We start from the raw sequence: 14,878 nt of genomic DNA on the forward strand, positions 1-14,878 counted from the left end.
TTGTAATAAAAGTTTTGGAGTAGAAAATGATAACAACTTACTTACCATTAAGACTTACTATAGTAATTATTTGGTTTCCTTAAGATCTCATTATGATTCTCTATTTCTTTTTTTTTTTTGCTTAGTTAATCACAACATGCTTAAAAATTATTGTGATTGGATAAAATAGCAAATTTACAACAATAGAAAAGGCACAATTTTATTTTTATATCAACAAGTCACGCCGTGCAATTATTGCACAAGTTCATTTATAGTTATTTATGAAATATTAGTTCAATTTCCTATAACTTTTTTTTATAAATACGTTGAATATTAAATAGTGGCGCAAAAATAATATTGATGTATGTGAGATTGTGACTTAGATAGACAGAGCTACAACAACTGAGCCAAGTGACTCAACAGAAATATATATTATTCCAACTTCTATATATACTCCTCCGGTCTTAAATGTAAGACCCCTTTTATAGTGTAAATTATGTATACTACAAGAGAGTTCTCGCACACTACAAAATGAGTCTTATATTTAGAACCAGAGAAGTACTACTTTATCAAATAAAGCTCCAAATTAAAGTAAAGCACTTGATAATCTATGGCTTAATATTATTTACATTAGTTTTGAACAAGACTTATACTTCGAACTTCATGTGAAAGCACATATACTTCCATAATCTAGATATATAGCCTGAAACATACAACATTTTATCAGCAATCTTTTAATGTGTATGTACTCGTTAAAACAATCTTATAACCTAGTGACATGATATATATTTCCTTATAAGTGGAAGATCACAGGTTCAATTTCATTTGTAACTCAGACTATCAGAGTCTAGCTACCCTTTTAATCCCCCCCCCCCAAAAAAAAGAAAGGATTAGTGACATAAATCATTAAGAGTGATGTAAATTAAAATTCCACACAGTAAGCAAACTCCATTATTATAGTATATACCAAGAGATCAGAGCTCAAACTGATAAACGTTATTCTCTCAGCCGTGAACACTGAATGTTTCTGACCTTTAGGCTATGTTATATGACCAAGTAAAAGAATAAATTATAAGGTGGTGGCCATGTGGAAGAAGAAGGAGAAGATATATGTGTGATTGATTCTAAGTTTAAGGCACACTTTCCCATCTGTCTCTTAGGGCTTAGATATCTAAATGATAATCTAAAGAGTCACTAATTAATCACACACACACACCTATGAATCAGCCACTGGCTTTTGAAAAAGTTGGGACAAATTGGAACCAACGCCTTCTAATCACCTTTCTACTATTTTCCTGTGTTCCACACTTTTCTTCTTGTTTTCACATCTCACAGGCGACCCACCAATAATTTATTCATTCATTTCTATGTATAAATATGCACCTAATAAAATATATATTCCGTTATCATTCTTTTCTTAATTAACTCCAATATTGTTTAGAAATGTCCCTCAGTTTCTTCTTCTTCTAAAGTCTCTGCATAAATATGTTTTATATCTCAGGGGCAAATCAGCTACCTTATGTGCTATATGGTTCAAACGTTCCCTTTTATGCGTTCTGTTTAGATTCATTAATGCTGCTGATAAGAGAATATACATACATACATATATATCGAGAAAATCGAAGTTGCACTATATACGCGTATATACACAACCATTGTCTTGCATAAATCAACTAAAGATTCATTTTTCTCATTCCTTCATCCCTTTTTATGTCAAATAATACAGGATTAAAGTATGAACTTGTTTCGAATTGAAAGCTTTTACTCAGGAACATTAGGCACATAAAAATGTTTTAAGTGTAAATTTATTCAGAAAGTTTCAAATCATAACAATATTTAAAAAACCAACACTAAAGACTGTTAAAATAATAACGTTGATTGTTAACATTCACTTCTGAATGAAAATTTTCAAGATAAATTTGTACCTAAACTTGTCAATAATTTAATTAATTCATTCGACTTGATTAATTCAGCATTATGTTTCCATGTAAGAATAAAATTAAAGAAGTTTCAAGTGATGGCACTGATCTTAAGTGCGTGTGACCACACATGGAGGCCTAGAAGTGCAAAATGTTCATGTTCTTGTGCATTGAAAAGCGTAGCTTCAAATACATAAAATATATATCGATCATATTGTTTTAAGCAAATGAACCTACCTCGGCAAACTAAAGCACTGCTTTTAAGTTTGTTTCGTTGATATTTGCATGGTTGTAGACAAACGCAAAACACACATGTAAACTTCCATTCCACGCTATTGTATTTGCCTAAAAGCCCTTTCTTCTTCACTTTTTGTCTTCCATGGCGGATTCTGTCTCCTCTCCCAAGAATAATGGGGTTTCATCAGTCCTCTCTCTCTCTCTTCAACCTATGCACATTCATTCTTGTTGGACCACTAGTTCTCACATAGAATTCATATCTTAACCTAATTCCCTCAAAACAAACAATATCACTTGTCTTCATGTGCACCGAAAACCGAACAGATGGACCCCATAATATTACAGGAAACCCTCCATTTTTTAAGCATGCGTTTGGTATTGTTTTAGTTTTGATCAATCTAAGAGTACTAGCTTTTGTTTAAAACAACACTCTTGGGTTGTGAACAGTATAGTATATAAAACGAGTTCATGTACTTCAGTCATTTATCAGAGAAAGTGAAATTTTGGCTACTTTAATTTCAATAACTCAGCTATATATGCAGAACCTTTCATGTGTGTATATATATATATTATTTGCATTCAAATCTTTATGACTGAATTTTGAACAGCGTATATATCAGTATGTCCCTATATATGTGTGTGTACTAGCTAGTGATCGAAAGATTCATGCGAGACACATGGGATCGGCATTGTGGGGATTCACAACATTGTGAATTGTGCTTTTCCAATAAAGGCAGTATTATATTGTATATAATTGCAAGTGTTTGTGAAAAACCAAAAACGTTGGGAAGAAAACTCCCATCTTTGACTCGAACTTTAATTTATAGGGGTATGAAGACCTAAACCTAAACTTTGACTTGTGAATGTTTTTCTCGTTACATATATAGCACTATATATAAATACTAGCAATCTCATTTCATGTGATTCCTCTCTTCTGCAACTTTTAGAACCCTTTAATTTCCGCAGATAGTCATGGTGAATACTACTGGTGCCTTTGTTTTGTTTCTTCTTCTCTGTGCTGCCTGGCTATCCACTGCTAGATTGCACCCTGCAGGTCTGCTCTCAGTTATTATTTCTCCGTTTGGTACTTTCTTTTCCAATAAATTTCATTCCTTTTCAAAGGAAAATAATGATCACGAAGATGGAATATTCTATATGCAGGTACTGAAGTTAATGCTGCTTCCGCTTCAATGGTAAATATGCTGCGTTATTAACTTAATTTGCATTCTTATTTGATTCTTATTGTCAGTTTTGTAGCTCTTTGGGTACGATCGAGTTCAGCTATAGAATTATATTCATCAGAAAATGTTAGACTCTTCTGAAAATTTGAAATGTTATAACCAAGTATAAAATAAAATATATACATCCAAATCAGGAGAGAAAAGCACTATAGTAGTCCAGGTTAGAATTACGTGTAACAAGCCCTAATTTTCTGGTTTTATATATTAGAATGATGAACGCTATACATACAGCTAGTATTTGAAGAAGTATGTAATATATATTGGGAACTTGCTGAACAGACAAGCACTGATACGACTGCTTCTACCAAAAGCCAGCCAACTGCAATAATATTTGAAGATGAAAAGAGCTCAAAGAAAGCGAATATGGAGACAGAGAATGTAAGAAACAATAAAGGCAATAAGATTGTGAAGCCATGGCTGTCATCTTCTTCTTCTTCTTCTCCTACGTCGTCATTATCATCAAATTACAACAACGAAAAACGCAAGAGAAAATTAAGAAGGCATTGGTCAGATGATGATGAGTTTGATAAGGGTTTTGTGGCTTTTAGTGCAGATTACCACGGACCAAGGCACCATCCTCCTAAGAACAATTAATTATAATGATGATCGATGATCACTGCACATGTTCAAATTCTATGTTTTGGGGGTCTTGTGTTGTACGTGTTCAATCAAACATATATATAGTCATTACTCAAATATATACATATACTGAGAGAGTGTATGTGGTTTTTGTTTTGGTTTTGGAGTTGGTTTTGGTTTCTTTCACCTTTATATATGTCTGAAATTTGTGTCACTAATGAATATATATGGCCAGTGTTTGATCTGAATCTGAAGGCTTTTCTTGTCAAAACTCCATTATTGTTTAAGTATATATATGGGAGATAATTAAGGTATCTTTGCTTGCTTCTTACCAAAAGAGGCTTAATTGATTTGCTATAGCTAGCTAAGTTCCTTCTCTCTCTCCCTCTCTCTACACTTGTTTACTTCTCTTGATCATTGATTCTCAATTTATTATACTGTAATTATAATTTCTTTGAGGTCCAATCCCAACTCAAATTAAAAGAGGCTTTAGACAAACTTATGCTAGTATTATTATTTAGTATCAATTGGGAAGTCTTATATTTTAATCATAAAAATTTTATGTTATATTGATTAATATTATTGTATGGTTGGTTTGTACGCAACACCCGAGCGAGAGCACGAAACAGCAAGATATTAAACATCTATTGCCAAGAGAGGAGAATGGCAAACCATTATAAAAGAAGAAGAAAGGTCGAGAAAAAATAAATTAAAAGTGTTCTTATAGGAATGTTTTATTTCTATTTAAGCCTATGGAACATATGTGTGGAATTCATTGGCAAATTCTGTTTGGTTATGGGAGAGTAAAAGCAATGAATAGTCAATTATGCCCTCAATTTAATTATATTTGAATAGAATTTTATAAAATAGATAATAGTTTTCCCTCATGTTTCTTATGTTAGGGGGTTTTTTATTTTTTATTTTACCAAATTAATTAATAAAAAGGGGGTTTTTTTGCCAATGAATAAAAAGGTATTCTTATGCCATCAGAAACCATACAAGAGCAGTCATTTTATTAATTTCATTTAACATTCATTTATAATTTCTATATGCTTTAATTCTATGTACTAAACAGGTTGACCTTGACCCTTTTTCTTTTACCCAAATGTTAGACATACATCTAGTTTGAGGATTTTGTTAGAAAAAGAAAAAAAAGGTACAAAATTTGCTTCTTCTTCTTCTTCTTTTTTTTTCAATAGAGAGACTATGCCCGAAAACACATTAGAAATAAAACAATGAGGGGATTAAATCCAAACAATCGTTTTTCCCCAAGACCTTTAAGTATTACAGAGTCATGTTGTAAAATCCCTGAATGTGGACATCCTTCTTTGTTAAACTAACTTTGGAAAGCAAGCATCTCCCTAATTTTCAGAAGCACTAAGTTACCAGTGCCTTGTATCAGGTGTAACATCACCTGTCACGTTTGAATGAGATTTTGAGTTCACATCAGTTCTTTGTTTTTTTTTTTTAAGAGTATCCCCATTTAAATGGTGAGAAACTAATTTCTCAAAATACTGTCAAAATGCCATATAGCAGGGACACTACTCGACAATGTTTGTTCCATGTACACCATCCTAAGAATATTGACATACTACCTCCTATCCTAAATATTACAAACAAAGTCTTATATTTAGAACATAAGATAATAATATGCAGACTCAAATGGCCTTAATTGGGCCGGGTTATTAGCCTATAGCATGCTGATAACCCAAAGAATATGCCCTATCTATGCCGTTCATTGGGCCATAAGTTTCTTTTCTGACCAAAACCGTTTCAGAATGACCAAATGAGCATGCATCTCATTGGCCGCCAAATTATAAACCACCCAAATTAAAATACACACACACATATATATATATTTGTGTGTGTATAACTCATTGCGCAGAATATGCATATACATTTAGGATTAGAGAATATATTTTATTATGTTAATGACTTACAAAGACACTTGATTATCCTTATTTAAAATTAATAAATTACGGGCTAGATTTATCCACACCATCATAATCAAAGAAGTTGGAGAAGACAAGAGACGAGTATTGGGGGAGAGAAGTTTTAAACTCTTTCCTCACCCCCTTCCAATTTTGTGCAAATAATTTATTATATAGGTTTATACCTTAAAGTTACTTTACATATTTTATTGACTTATAACCTAATCGAGCAATAAGTAGAGTGAATTAGATCTAATTAATATTCTGTAAAAAAAATATAAATTTAGAAGATAAAATAGACTGAATTATTATATTATTTAAAATCAAAATAAATCTCTAGTCAAACTTTTATATTAACAACCAAAGACACAGTGTATAAATAATTAGTCAATCTTATATTAAGCCTCATATTGGAACCTTGTCTCTTTCTTTGTTAGGTTGAGTTTAAAAGTTCTGTCACCCGTAACAATGGCTAATCTCTCACACTGTAAACTTTTCAAAGGGCTTTAGTCATTTTGAAATGGATGTGTGATAACGTAGTCACACCGTGTGTCTCTTTCACTTTGAAATGGATGTGCGATAACGCAGTCAATCTTAATTGGCTCCTCGTCATGGATTGATATACTACCTCTGTCCGATTTTTAATATAAGTTCCTGTTTGACTTTTATTTTGATTCTAAATATAAGACTCCAATCTATTTTGTTTATCATATTTATATATTTTTTTCTAAAGTAGCTCTTCTAATAATAAGAGTTCTGCTCAATATACTTGATTAGTAAGGATATTTTAGGAAATACAAAACCTATTTAGGACAAATAACTAACTCAACTTACTTCTTTAATCTCTTCAAATTAGTCAACCGGCTCTTATAATTAGGATCGGAGGTAGTAATTTTTGTCTGGTGATTGTAATCATATTTCATTATTGGCTTGCCTTTTCCCGTACACGCTTCTCCTTCCACTAGTCTAATAATAATTGCTACCCAACAATAAATGTTTTCACTTCCACTCCCCCAACAAGAAGTGTAATATGTTGGCAAACCAAAAAAAAAAAAACAAGAAGTGTAATATACCACTAGTCTTATGGTATTGGGATTATGTTCAAAAACACTTACAAATGAGTTTTACATAAATCAAAACAAAACTTCTATCATATGCTTTTTTTATATTTTTTAAATCACAATTGAAAAGTTTCCTATAAGCTACTCTAAACGGGTCTTTAGTAGAATGAGTTATAACATAAAATCTGAATTTTGAATTTGTCTGAATATAAAAATATCTTTTTTTAATACTACTTTCAGTCCTTAATATAAGATCTTATTTGATTTTTATTTTACTTCTAAATATAAGATCTCAATCTATTTTATCTCTAACATTTATATATTTTTTTCCAAGATAGTTATTCTTTTTTTTTTTTGATACAAAAAGGAGGAAAGCTCCTCAGAAAAACTAGCCTACGTCGGCGTCCAACTCGATGTCTTGTTGCAGCAAAGTGCGTAACTCATCAGGGGGGTTTAGAATTGTGTGAAGTCCAGGGGGTGTTTCCAAAGCTTTCTTTGCTAACCAATCAGCTGCCCCATTTGCTTCACGGGGCACATGCATCAGAACCACATTCCATCTTCTTTCCAGGAGACCTCTTATCTCCGTTATCACACCTCCATCGGGGTGACCAGCTCCCGTAGTGCACTTTGTAAGCCTAAGAATGTCCGCAGCATCTGTCTCAACATGCAACTGTCGAATACCATGGTCCCAAGCTATTTTTAGACAGAGCAGAACCGCCCATAGCTCAGCAGAGAGGCTATCACCATGGTCAAGGTGGTGCATGAATCCCATGATAAAAGCTCCCTTCTCATCTCGCACCAAGCCCCCACATCCACCTCCTTTCCATCTCGAGTATGCCCCGTCCACATTTGCTTTTGCCCAACCTCTCGGAGGTGGCTTCCACCGTGCTTCCCGATCAGTGACAGTGCACCCATTTAATCTTACCCCTGCTAGCTTTGTTTTGGACTGCTTCAAACTTGTAACAATCGACATCCCTTGCTTATACACACTGTCATTGCTTCTATCCTTTCCTTCAAAGACTCTTTCGTTTCGGCGTCGCCACAGGAGCCAGCAGATGGTGATAAAGAGTCCGCCCCATTCTCTGTGATAGATATTTCGTTTGAGCCAGGCTTTAAGTGGGAGGTCGAAAAATCGTCTGTCATTCTGTATGACGTCGAGTCTCGTCCATAGCCTCTTAGTATCACGACAGTCCCGTAGCACGTGGATCAGGTCCTCTACCTCCTGCTTACACCATTCACATGTCGTTGTGTCGCACATATGTCGCTTCGCTCTCTCCTCATTTGTTAGTAATTTGTCGTGCAGTGCTAACCATGCAAATGAGCGGCACCGTTCGATGGTTTCCAGTTTCCAAGCTTTCTGCCAGATTCCATCTTCTTCTCCTTCGGCCTTAGCTATGATATTGTATGCGGATTTTATTGTGAAGACCCCCTGTCGGTCATGTTTCCAGCGTACAGACTGAGTGGCACTGTCTACCTCACATCCCTCCTGCACGTATTTCCAGGCTGTCTTGATTCCTGCCCACGTGTTAGATCCCGTAAGTTCTCGGTTAATTGATGGGAGAAGGTCATCCCCACACTTATACTTGCTTCGTATAATCCGTGACCATAGAGCGTCTTTTTTCGTGATCAGGTTCCATCCTAGCTTGGCCATATAAGCATGATTTTGGAGTCTCAGGTGCTTTAAACCTAAGCCTCCCCTCTGTTTTGGTGTGCACGCCTTTTCCCAAGCGACTAGATGTGATTTCCGCTTTTCTCTTGTTGACCCCCAAATAAAATCTCTGTTCCATTTCTCTAGCTTTTCGCAGGTACTAACTGGCAAGAGAGAGGACTGCATGGTGTAGCCAGGTATAGTGGCCGTAACAGAGGTTACAAGTGTTGTTCTCCCAGCCAGTGAGAGGGCAGTGCTCTTCCACGTTGAAAGACGTTGTTGTACCTTTTCCACAGTGTCCCGAAATGTATCTTTGGTGACTCGTTGGTGATGAAGGGGTACACCCAAATATTTTCCCAGTTCAGCGGCCATTTGGAAACCGAGTTCACTGCTTAGCTCCGTTCGTCGGGCGTGATGAATGAAAAGACCTCTTCTTAATATATAATTATAAAACCATTTTTAAAATGATAACCATGGTAGAAAAAAGAATTGAGTTAGAGTGTTAAAATACTACCATGGTTATAAAGAGTTTGACTTATTTCAAAAACGTCCCAAGTAGCTCAGGATGCATAAAACACCCATGGGTTTAACAATGTAAAACAAAACCTCAAGGCACAATAACTGCCCACAAGCCCAACATAATATTCATCCCACAAAGACTTAGGGCACAAGAAACACAGGGTGCTCAACCCAGCCCATAAGTCATACATCGCACACAGCAGAGTCTTATGGCCTGCAGCCATTTTAACAGTATTCCATCAAATACAGTCATCCAAACAAAAGAAAGTATATGTCAACACAGTCGTGGGCCCTAAGATGGCAATATACATAACATTACATGCCTAAACCAAAAGAGGACTACTAGGCTATGCTCGCCTATGCCTCTGGTTGCTTCCTTCGCGCCGAGCCAAACTAGATGGCTCTCCTGAAAAGTATTGATGAACAGCGGGGTGAGACGTAAAGTCCCAGTAACCAAGTATTAATTTATGACATATACAAGTAGGATGGCAAGTTGGTGAAGTAGTGCTTAAATATAGTTTAAGAAATAAATGGTACTTTAATAGATATAATCACATAAAAAGAGTATATCTCTCCATCCACAACACAATTCATATAAAAGTACATATATGCAACAACACAATGAAATATGCCCTCCCATCACCTTGCTCCTCCTTATGACTCCTTGACAAGGACCCGGGCTTTCTGTGCTGAGTAACCCGGCCAAAGGTCACCCCACTCACATCAAGCAACGGGCCCCCTCCTGTACCTACACCGCCCAAGAATGGACTATAGTGCAAGATGTGTCTACCCAAGAGTTCATTCTCAATTCCAGGCCAAGGAAAAGGAAGAACTACAGGGGTCTAACAATAAGGCCAAACACTGGGATCCGTAGTGTAGGCATGCCGCGCGGGCTTCAAGAACAATTATCCTCCACGTAACAAAATCCCATCCTCCACATATGAACCCCATGCATAGTCACAATATAAATCAAAATATCACAATCTTCAAAGTAAGATGATATAATTTCAAACAAAGTATAACACATTTTCATTTCATTTAATAACATAATACTAGTATATTAAATTCAGTACTACACGAAAACACAATTTCCAATAAAACACAACTCAAACATAATTAGATCAACATACTTCCCACTTCACCAAAATTTGTCATATAATAAAATATATTTTATTCACAGGCATACTTTTACAAATTAACTAAGAAAATAAAAACATAATAAACACCTTACAATCCAAAGCGTGTATATAAAATAAATTAACCCCGGTTACCTCTACTCCAAGCTTAACCTCACAGCTTGAGAAATAAGAGCGCAAATTACAAACTCCGAAGTACAAGATAATCTACAAATAATATAGATACAATTTAATATACATACAAATAATTAACTTAAATTACATAGAATTTATTATTAATAATATCTATACTTATATTTACTATCCAAAAATTCTTACTTCAAATAACAATTTTTCTCTACCCAAATAACTCATTTAAATTATAAATATTTATAAAATATTGTTTTTATCTAATATTGTAAGAATCTCAATTTATAACTTAAGTTTCCAGTTTCAAAATTTTTCTAATAATATAGTCTTAACCTATTTTACATTTTAAACCGATTAAAATATCAATAATATATTAAGTAACCAAATAAGTTATTTAACTTAAATTTAATCGGTAAAAACATTCTATATATCTTGAATAATACATTTTTCAACTAAAATCTTAGTTTAAAATTCTCAAAACAATCAATAAACAACTATAAACCGATTAAAATTTCAATAATATATCAAACAATCCAAATAAATTATTTAACTTAATTTTAATCGGTATAAATATGATATATATCATAAGTGACAGATTTTTCAACAAAATAAATTTGTTTTAAATATCATGGGTAATAAATGGACAAATCTAAACCGATTAAAATTTCTTAATAATAAATCTTTAAATTTCTACGGTCAAATATTTTCAAAACTCAATACTTACTCTATACCCAGATCACAAAATTTTCTCTAAACATTATAATGATACTACTAATATAAAGCTCTAAATATGTAGGAAATATTCATAAGGAAAAATTTAATAGAAAGAAGTGTTTAATGTACCTATATGATCCCCAAAGCTTGTATGACTCTTCAAACTGCTAACACTTCTCTTCTTTTCTCTCAATCTCTCCTTCTGCGCATCTCACTCTTTCTTTCCATTCTTTGCGATCACTCTCTCTTTTTATTCTTCAAATTGCCAACCGTCCTTCCTCAATTTTTCTTCATTCATTAATGCTCCCTCCATATTTTTCTTCCTTCAGTCAAAAACTCCCCCCCCAAATTCCTCTTCCTCTTCAATACGTTCAGCTTTCGGTGGAAAGCTGAACGTGTTGTCCCCTTCCCCATTTTTTTTTGTTTTAATAAAATATTATTATTTAATAGTAATAAAATATTATATAATATATTTTTTTTTTTTTGAAAAAAAATAACTTTTTTTTTTAAGGATGTTACAATGAACGTTTTTGAGAAGAATACTCGTGTCTTTGAGGCATTCACCTTGAGGCCTGAAGCATTGCAAAAGTGGTCAAGGCACTCACGTACCACGCTAGCTTGCTGGAGGGACGCTTCCACAAAGAAAACAATGTCGTCGGCAAAGAATAGGTGGGATAGAGGGGGCCCATTTTTACACAGCCTGATAGGACGCCACTTTCCTGCTACGATTCTTTCCTCAATCAAGTGAGCCAGCCTTTCCATACAAATAACAAAGAGATACAGGGAGAGAGGGTCTCCCTGTCGGACTCCTCTGGACGGTCTAAACTGCTTTGCCTTGTCCCCGTTCCACAGGAGTTGCATGGACGGAGAGGTCACGCAGTTGTAGATAATGTCAATGATCTTGGGGGGCAGGTGTAGGTCATGCAAGCATTGTTTTAAGAAACCCCAATGAACTCTATCATATGCTTTCTCCAAATCAATTTTAATTGCCATATATCCCCGTTTGCCGCTCATGTTTCGCATGGAGTGGATGACTTCCTGGGCGACAATGATGTTATCGGAGCTATGTCGGCCCGGTACGAAACTGCACTGATTCGGACTGATGACTTGTGGTAGGAAAGTCTTGAGTCTATTCGCAAGGACCTTGGTTAGGCACTTGAAGATCACGTTACATAAGCTAATGGGCCGGAGATCCTTTAATTCTTCCGGGTGGTCTTTCTTCGGGATGAGGGCTATAAGAGTACCATTAACACTTTCTATCTCCGTAGGTTCCTCCCAGTCTTCGAATTTTACTGTAGACCGAGTGTTCAACATGTGACCATTGGTTTTGATAGAAAAACGGGTTCAAACCATCCGGCCCCGGGGCCTTCAGAGCTCCCATGCTGAAGATTGCGTCTCTTATCTCTACGTTTTCCACCGGCTTTTCGAGAGCTCTAAGGTATACCGAGTCAAGCGGGGGATACTTAACACTGCATGACAGAGGCGCTCTATTGATCCCTTCATCAGTGAAAAGCGCAGAAAAGAAATTTGTTGCCATGTTTTTTAACAAGTCAGGCTCATATACCCAGACACCCTCGGAGTTTCTAACGGCCCCAATATGGTTTTGTCGTCTTCTTCCATTGGCTCTAGCATGAAAGTACCTCGTATTGCGGTCTCCATGCACCACCCAGTCAGTACGAGCTTTCTGAGCCCATAGCAGGGAGTCCTGTACCAAGACTTCCTCAAGTTCCTGCCAAAGTTGTGTTTGTAGAGTCTCGAGTTCAGGTGTCAATCCGTAGCGGGATTCCGCCCTTGAGATACCATGAAGTCGTCTCATAATGTGTCTTTTCCTCCGTTCCGTATGTCCAAAAACCTTTCGGTTCCAGTCACGACATGCTTCTGTGAAGTGAGCCACGTTTTCACTCCATGAATCCGTTGTACCCCAATGCTGTTTTACCAAATCTGTGAAGTTTTCATGCAACACCCACGCAGCAATGAAACGGAAGGGTCTGTCAGGCTTTCTTCGTGGTGCCAAACCATCTAGCGATAGTAGTAGTGCTCTGTGGTCCGACTTAAACCATGGTAAGTGCGTGACGCTTGCGTTGGGGAAGCAATCACTCCATGCGTCCGAACTAAGCACCCTGTCAATTCTGCTCTCCACATCGCCTCGTCTCCAAGTGAACGGTGGTCCAACAAAACCCAGATCATTGAGTCCAACTTCTAAAGTAAAACGTTGAAACTCCTTGTCAGGCCCACTGCTACCCCTGCCTGATCGTCGTTCACTCCCTAGTAAGATTGCATTTAAGTCACCCCCTATACACCAAGGGTTCTGAATATGTTGGCTAAGCGTCTCGAGGTCCCTCCACAGTCCGCGACGTATAATTGGGTTTGGGCTGGCGTAAACCAACGAAAGCTCCCAGAATTGTCGTTGATGATTTAAAATTCTGAGGTGGATAAATTGTGGGTTTTTCACTAGTACTTCCACCCTCCCAACCTTCTCAGTCCAAAGGCACCATACTCCCCCTCTAAAGCCTTCTGCGTCTATAATTTCTACATATGGGAATCCTAATTGATTGGCTATTTTTTCTGCCTTTACCCCACTGCTTCGAGTTTCAAAAATGGCTAGCATATCAACCTGGTACATGTGTTTGATTTCCCTAATAAGTTTCGGGAACGAGCGCGCACCCGTCCCACGTGTATTCCATAGGATCACATTCATTGAGAGACAGGTTCTGGAGCTGAGGTGGCCTCTCGGCTAATATCCACCATATCCACTTGTTCCTCTCTTGCTGTTTCGAGAGTTGATGGCCCATTTAGGTCCAGTTCGTATCGTCCATACGTCCCCCCATCTTCATTCATTGGCTTGGCCCCACTTGGTTCTCCCTGAACGGTGTCTTGATTGGCTTTTAGTTGGGTTGGGCCTTGACTTACTGCCAACCCGTCTGTCTCGTGGTCATCAGTTCTGTCCAAAATTGAGAAGGGGTTGAGATTTTGATAATGAGGATCCACTGCAGCATTATCTACGGGCTCTCCACGTGTCAGAATTCTGATTCCCATATTTTCCTTTCCTTTAGCTTTCCTCTTCCCAACGGCCTTGCGTTTCGTACCAACTAGGACCCACTCTTGATCCTTTCGGTTGCTTAAATCCACACCAAAGATCCTTTGTTCTCCAACGGTCCCTTGCTTGTCTTGCCCTCTTGGTCCTTTAGGCTTATCCCTCTGAGCACGTGGAGTATATCCTGATTTGGCAATCCCCTGAAAATTTTCTCTCCGTTGTTGACTCTGACCTTCTCCTGATCCCTTCATATCCGCGACGTTATAACTCCTCCCCAAATCTCGTTTTACCAGCATTTGGGGTCCGAATAATCCGCTTTGAATCCCGTCACTTGCGCTTTCGGTTTTTTCCTTTCCTGTATTCCCATTCGTCGGTTTGTCGGACGGCGTCGTCTCCGGCTGACGGTCGCCACCATCCTTCCCCTCCCCTTGGTGTGAATGCTTCTCCTCGGGGCACGCATCTAATCGGTGCCCATACCGGCCACAGTGAAAACACACTAGATGCAAACCCTCATACTCAATTTTATGAGTTTCTCCAAAGTGGTCAAACGCTGGGAGTAAGGGTTGTTGCAAGTCAAGCTCAACACAGATCCTCGCGAAGCCCCCTTTTTCTGAGAATGCTGTTGTTCTATCAATTTTGAGCGTACGTCCGACCAAGCTCCCGATTCTTCGTAGGGACTCAATATTGTACAGCTCCGGTGGTAGGTCGGGTATCCTGATCCACGCTGCAATTCTCTTTTGGTGGTCTGCCT

General features: G+C 37.1%; 1 protein-coding gene across 1 annotated transcript; it reads right to left on the bottom strand.

Annotated features, from left to right (window-relative positions):
• Window positions 1-12,339: 12,339 nt before the first annotated feature.
• Window positions 12,340-13,716, bottom strand: LOC114720397 (uncharacterized). The gene has a single exon (XM_028906044.1). It carries the CDS (start codon window positions 13,714-13,716, stop codon window positions 12,340-12,342), a length of 1,377 nt encoding a protein of 458 aa, XP_028761877.1.
• Window positions 13,717-14,878: the final 1,162 nt, after the last annotated feature.

Source organism: Neltuma alba, unplaced genomic scaffold (genome assembly GCF_004799145.2).
Source record: "Neltuma alba isolate B1F8T4 unplaced genomic scaffold, ASM479914v2 tig00011982_pilon, whole genome shotgun sequence".
NCBI classification, from domain to species: domain Eukaryota; kingdom Viridiplantae; phylum Streptophyta; class Magnoliopsida; order Fabales; family Fabaceae; genus Neltuma; species Neltuma alba.

What these genes read in the sequence shown, in the direction of transcription:
- LOC114720397 (XM_028906044.1), bottom strand. Translation starts at nt 13,716, where the DNA reads ATGTACCAGGTTGATATGCTAGCCATTTTTGAAACTCGAAGCAGTGGG.